The sequence below is a fragment of the Cervus elaphus genome, chromosome 1 (assembly GCF_910594005.1).
Source record: "Cervus elaphus chromosome 1, mCerEla1.1, whole genome shotgun sequence".
Lineage (NCBI taxonomy): Eukaryota > Metazoa > Chordata > Mammalia > Artiodactyla > Cervidae > Cervus > Cervus elaphus.
In genome coordinates, this window is record NC_057815.1 from 62,597,227 (window position 1) to 62,604,083 (window position 6,857).

General features: G+C 40.9%; 1 protein-coding gene across 1 annotated transcript; it reads right to left on the bottom strand.

The window, feature by feature from the left end:
• Window positions 1-5,598: 5,598 nt before the first annotated feature.
• On the bottom strand, window positions 5,599-6,609 carry LOC122695623 (olfactory receptor 52B6). The gene has a single exon (XM_043905755.1). The coding sequence runs from the start codon at window positions 6,607-6,609 to the stop codon at window positions 5,599-5,601; it is 1,011 nt and encodes a 336-aa protein (XP_043761690.1).
• Window positions 6,610-6,857: the final 248 nt, after the last annotated feature.

The window sequence follows — 6,857 nt, forward strand, 5'->3', positions numbered from 1 at the left end:
CTAAGTCGTGTCAGACTCTTGTGATCCCATGGCCTGCTAGGAGCCTGCTAGGCTCCTCTGTCCATGTGATTCTCCAGGCAAGAATACTGAAATGGGTTGCCATTTCTTTCTCCAGGGGATCCTCACAACCCAGGAATCAAACCCGGGTGTTTTCTGCATTGCAGGCAGATTCTTTACCGACTGAGCTATGAGGGAAGCCCTATTCTGAGCGAACCACTCTGGGAGTTGTAGTATTATGACCTAAGCTTTCCATCACTGTCGAAAGAATTCAAGTCTTGCCCTCAGGCCATATAAGATCCTTAGATCATGGAATTTCTAGAGTTTTTCCATACTTAGTCACTCACTATAAAAGCCTCTCCTGTGGAATTATTGCCAGGCTAGTGAGTTTGTCCTTCTCTGATTTCTTTTAACTCTTCCTCTACTCACCAGAATGGCAGGGTGATTTGTCCTCTATGAAGCTTTGGCTTTAGTTGAGGAGGCAAAGACTGTATGTTCCTTTGAACTATAGGAAAGACTTGAAACAAATTGAACTCTAGAATACTGAGAATTGTACTGCACTTATTATATCCAGAGAATTAAAGAAGTAAAACCAGGACAGATTGATATCTGATACAATGGTGTGCTAGTGTGGTATATCAGTTATCTCCTAAGTCAGACTTAGGAGACAGTAGGAAAAAAAGGTCTCTCTTTTTAGGTAGTATATGGTATATAAATTATATTTCAATAAAGTGCGAATTTAAGTTTAAAAAAAGAAAAGAAACTGGGTTCCTGCAGCAAAAAGAGAAAGAAATGTGAGCTGCTGGCCTCTCAATCTCCTCTTATCTCATGACTGAATTCCTTTATTCAAGGAATTAATGCCTTAATCCAAGAAGCTGCCTCTCCCATCCCGTTTAGCTTCCTGGGTCAGAGTCTGGTGGACTTTACACAACCTTTACACAACCACTTCATGGCCAGGGATCAGCTTTTCTATGCTTTCTCCACAAGCTTGGGTTACAATTTAAACCTGCAAAATTCTCTACTCATCTCTACCCAACATCAGCCAACTATTGAAGTCTGGTGGGGGAGGCAAATCCTTTTGAAGGGAGGGTGAAGGCCGCCTGGCTTCACTTACCTATACCTGCATGTGCAGAAGAGAACAGAAAGTAAGAAAAGCTTCTGGGGCTGGGGACGTCACAGGAGGAGCCAGAAAAAACCCCTATAACATCAATTCAAATACATTCAGTCATTCTAAGTCTAGAACACTGCACCACCAATCAAAGTGGGAAGAGGAAGAAATGTGTGTCCTAAGCAAGAAAGAACTGTATCAGGATTTTAAAGAATAGTGCATGCGTGCGTGCTAAGATGCTTCAGTCTTATCTGATTCTTTCCCATCCTGTGGACCGTGGCCTGTCAGGCTCCTCTGTTCTTGGGAGTCTCTAGGAAAGAACATTGGAATGGGTTTCTATGCCATCCTCCAGTGAGGATCTTCCCCACTCAGGGATCAAACCCACATTTCTTATGTCTCCTGTATTGACAGGTAAGTTCTTTACCTGGTAAGCCCCATTAAGTTATACACATCATTTATTATTTGTATGATATTGATCATGTTATTTAACTTTTTTATTAAGTTGAGATTCACAAAACATAAGATTCACCACTTTACACTGTGCAGTTTAGTGGTTTTTAGTATACATGGGAAGCCCTTAAAGATTAGTAGGCTTCAATAATGCAAGAGGCCAATTGATAGTGATATTGAGGTCTCAGCCTCAGTGATCTTTACTTTTCCATCACAATTTAAGCAAAACATGCTTACTCACCAATTAAAAATAATTAGGAGAATTGAACTTAAGCATAATTGAGGTGTGTTTAATAATAAGTTAAGCTTCCCTGGTGGTTTGGTGGTAAAGAATCCATCTACCAATGCAGGAGCCACAGAAGACATGGGTTCAGTCCCAGGGTGGGCAAGATCCCCTGGAGGAGGAAATGGCAACCCACTTCAGTATTCTTGCTGTGATAATCCCATGGACAGAGGAGCCTGACGGGCTCCAGCTCATGAAGTCACAGAGAGTCAGATGCAACTGAACACAGGCTTTTGCTGTGGAGCACAAGGTTGTGTGGAGCACAAGCAGCTGGGCTTCAGTAGTTGTGGCACATGGGCTTGGTTGCCTACAGCATGTCCCGATCTTCCCAGACCAGGGATTGAACCAGAGCCTGCGGCATAGCAAAGCAGATTGTTAACCACTGGAGCGCCAGGGAGGCCCTCAGAGATTTTTAAATGTACTTAATTTTGATATTTCAAAATTGTATTTGTTTGAAATCAATTATTGTAAACATTAGGTTAAAATGTTAAACTAAAATTTTTGATTCTTATTTTCTTCTTTTTTCTCATTAGAAAAATGAAATTGGAGTTTATTGCATGAAATATATAATACATACACGTATATATATATTATATATATAATACATACATATATATATAATACATTATATATATATATATATATATATATAATCAGTTCAGTTCAGTTCAGTCACTCAATCATGTCTGACTCTTTGCGACCCCATGGACTGCAGCATGCTAGGCTTGCCTGTCCATCAACCAGTTCCCAGAGATTACTCAAACTTGTGTCCATCAAGTCGGTGATGACATCCAACCATCTCATCCTCTGTCATCCCCTTCTCCTGCCTTCAGTCTTTCCCAGCATCAGGGTCTTTTCAAATGAGTCAGTTCTTTGCATCAGGTGGCCAAAGTATTGGAGTTTCAGCTTCAACATCAGTCTTTCCAGTCAGGACTGATTTCCTTTAAGATGGACTGGTTGGATCTCCTTGAAGTCCAAGGGACTCTCAAAAGTCTTCTCCAACACCACAGTTCAAAAGCATCAATTCTAATCAAGACCACCTTATATTAATTATGAAGTGATGAGCTATTGAGTTGGATGAGCTATTAATTAAAGCAACAATACAAGTAAAGCTATTTTGTAAAGCATTTATTATATGCCAAGTACTATTAAGTTATATATATGTGAATATATACATATATGTATATCTCATATACATACTATATAATATATATTTCTCATCAAATCATCAGAAGAAAAGTACTATTAGTATTTTCTTTTAAATATGAGAAAGTTGAGATATAGAGAAGTGAAGTAACTTGCCCAAAGTCAAAATAATATACAGAACATTCAGAATTCTAACGAAGATCTAGAACCCAAAACTCCTATTTTCTCCTCCACATGAAATGCTAATAATTTCTTTCTTTAACTCTCATTATATTGTCTTTAGTATGCAGAAAGCATTGTGGAAAGAAAAATGAACCAAACATTCATTGAATGCTTACTATAATAAATATATTTTCTAGTAGTCATGTATGGATGTGAGAGTTGGACCATAAGGAAGGCTGAGCGCCGAAAAATTGATGCTTTTGGACTGTGGTGCTGGAGAAGACTCTTGAGAGTCCCTTGGACTGCAAGGAGATCCAGCCAGTCCATCCTAAAGGAGATCAGTCCTGAACATTCATTGGAAGGACTGATGCTGAAGCTGAAGCTGAAACTTCAATACTTTGGCCACCTGATGAGAAGAACTGGCCCCTTAGAAAAGACCCTGATGCTGGGAAAGATTGAAGGAAGGAGGAGAAGGGGATGACAGAGGATGAAGTGGTTGGATGGCATCACCAGCTCAATGGACATAAATTTAAGCAAGCTCTGGGATTTGGTGATGGACAGGGAAGCCTGGCATGCTGCAGTCGCAGAGTCAGACATGACTGAGCTATTGAACTGAACTGTTTATATCATCTTCATCTTCTTTACAGATGAATAGGAAATGAAGTTCACTGGGACTATGCAACATATAGAATTCATTGAATAAGTAGTAGATCCTGGCTTTAACTCACTATCCTGGCACCTAGCACAGTTTTTTCTTCTACTTGACACTGAATCCCAGGGCTGAGAAGAGCTCACTCAAAGAAGAATAAATGTTGAGCATAAATGTGATGTTAAAAAATCTTTAAAATACAAATTTTCTGCACGTAAACACATAATACATAATTGCTATGTATAGGTGCTTATGTTTGGAGCAATGGTGATAGAACCTTTCAAAATAACCTCTTTCCTCAAGGAATGCATTATAGACAGGGTATAAAGTCACCAACATTAAAAAAAAAAAAAAACTCTAATAAACAAGAAGAAAAATTCTCAAGACCCAACACAATAGATGAAAAGAGTAAAGAATATGCCTGCCAAAGCAGGAGATGCAAAAGATGCATGTTTGATGCTTGGATCAGGAAGATCCCCTGGAGGAGGAAATGGCAACCCACTCCAGTGTTCTGGCCAGGAAAATCCCATGGACAGAGGAGCCTGGCAGTCTACAGTGCATGGGGTTGCAAAGAGTAGGACACCACTGAGCACAAGACATATAATGAGTTATTAAAGAATATGTAAGTCTCTGTTTTATATAAGAGTAGGTATTTGACTTATTTTAATTGTGAGTATAATTTTCAAATACAAAACATATTCGGATGGGAAAGACTACTCTGTTCCTATACAGTTATCTAGTTTTTGAGGAAAGCTTTGTCTGGAACAGGTAAAATGGCCCAGGCTTATTTGATAAAAGTTTTTGAAATGGTATTTTCGTATTTGAAGTGAAGTGAAGTGAAAGTCACTCAGTCATGTCTGACTCTTTGCGACCCCATGGACTATACAGTCTTTGGAATTCTCTAGGCCAGAATACTGGTGTGGGAACCTTTCCCTTCTCCAGGGCATCTTTCCAACCCAGAAATCGAACACAGGTCTCCCGCATTGCAGGCTTCTCTACCGGCTGAGCCACATTGAGAAAGAAAGAAAGAAAGAAAGTGAAGTCACTTAGTCGTGTCCAACTCTTTGCAACCCCATGGACTATAACCTGTCAGGCTCCTCTGACCATGGGATTTTCCAGGCAAGAATACTGGAGTGGGGTGCCATTTCCTTCTCCATGGGATCTTCCCAACCCAGGGATCGAACTCTGGTCTCCTGCATTGTAGGCAGACGCTTTACTATCTGAGCCACCAGGGAAGCCCACATTTAGTTGATGATAAATGGATGTGTTTACTTCACCTACTATGATGCTGTGTTAGCATCTCTGAACTTGGATATTTAAACATGGGTAATTATGGACATGTATAGCTGATAATAAAAATAAATATCTGAAGGGACTGTGAATTTATAAGCATGACAGTTCTCAGGGGTTCCCATTGTGAGAAAGATGTTGAACTGGGAAATCTAAATGAAAAAATTATATGTGTGATTAATTATCACATCAAGGAGAAAATGAAAGTAGATACAGAGAATAGTCCTATTTATATGGTAGATTCCAGGTAAGTTATAGCATTTCCCCTAATTAGATTTTCCTTGAGTTAGAGGGGAATCGAGTTATTTGAATGATAGATGGAAAAAAGGGGGTTGGGTATTACTATAGATTTCCAAGTCAAATGTGGATTTGAGTAGAACATGTATTTACATAATTGAAATATGGATTATAGTAACATAGGGATAAATGGAAGATATAGAGATGAGGAGAGGTTGAATATAGAATAATTAATATGTATAGAAAGGAATTAAGTTGAGGTCAAGTTGGGAGCATTTATTTAGATTCTTTGACAAGATTTGAAAACATCTGTTTAGCCCCTTCCAAAATCTGCTTGGTCCTCACTCCATAAATAACGGGATTGAGCATAGGTGGGATGACCACATAGAGGTTGGCCAGGAGGATATGGACATAGCGTGGGATGTGTCTCCCACCAAACCTATAGGCAAAGACAGAAAAGAGGGCAGGGATGTAGAAGAGAAGGATGACACAGATGTGGGAGCCACAGGTGCTCAGGGCTTTGGACTGGGCATCTTGAGAAGAGAGGTGGAAGACAGCTTGGAGGATGTGAACGTAGGAGACAGCAATAAGGATGATGTCCAGGCCAGTGGAGAGTAGCGCAGCTGCCAACCCATACCAGACGTTGATGGAGATATCAGAACAGGACAGACGGGCAATGCCCATGTGCTCACAAAATGTGTGCGCAATGATATTGACCCGGCAGTAGTGCAGGCGCTTGAGGAGAAAGATAGATGGAAACATGATGATGAAACTGCGGGCCAGTGTGGCAGCCACGATCTTCCCAATGGCTGTGCTGGTCAGGATTGTGGCATATCTCAAAGGGGAGCAGATGGCCACATAGCGGTCAAAGGCCATGGCCAGGAGGACTGCAGACTCAGCCACAAAAAGGAAGTGGATGAAGAACATCTGGGTTAGGCAGCCATCAAAGGAAATGTGGGTAGAACTTAGCCAGAAGTTGGCCAGGGCTTTGGGCATGGTGGATGTGGAGAGTAAGACATCAGTACTGGCCAACATGGACAGGAATATGTACATGGGCTCATGCAGGCTTGGCTGGGAGAGGATGACACAAATTAAAATGCTGTTGCCTGCCAGGGAAGCTACATACATGGTGCAGAAGGGGATGGAGAGCCAGATGTGTAGGTGCTCCAGCCCAGGGATGCCAAGAAGGAAGCAGCCCTCCAGACGAGTATCAGAGTTGTTCACAGCAACTGTGTTGTTAGCAGACAAAAAGGCCATAATTTTCTGCAGAGATCTCACCTGTGCCATAGGGGAAAAATAGCTTCAGACTTTGTATTTATTAGCAGAGTGCACATAAAGGTTTGCAATCAGCCACAAGGTTTGCATACACTCACAGATCCTACAACCACGATGGCTTTTGCACACATGCATATTCTCTATAGAAAATCACACCCAGTGTCTGTGCAAAGTACACAGCTCTAGACCCTGTCCACAGACAATCTCAGTATCGTTATTCAGACCCTCTACCCCATTCGGCTATAAGACTTTCAGGCATT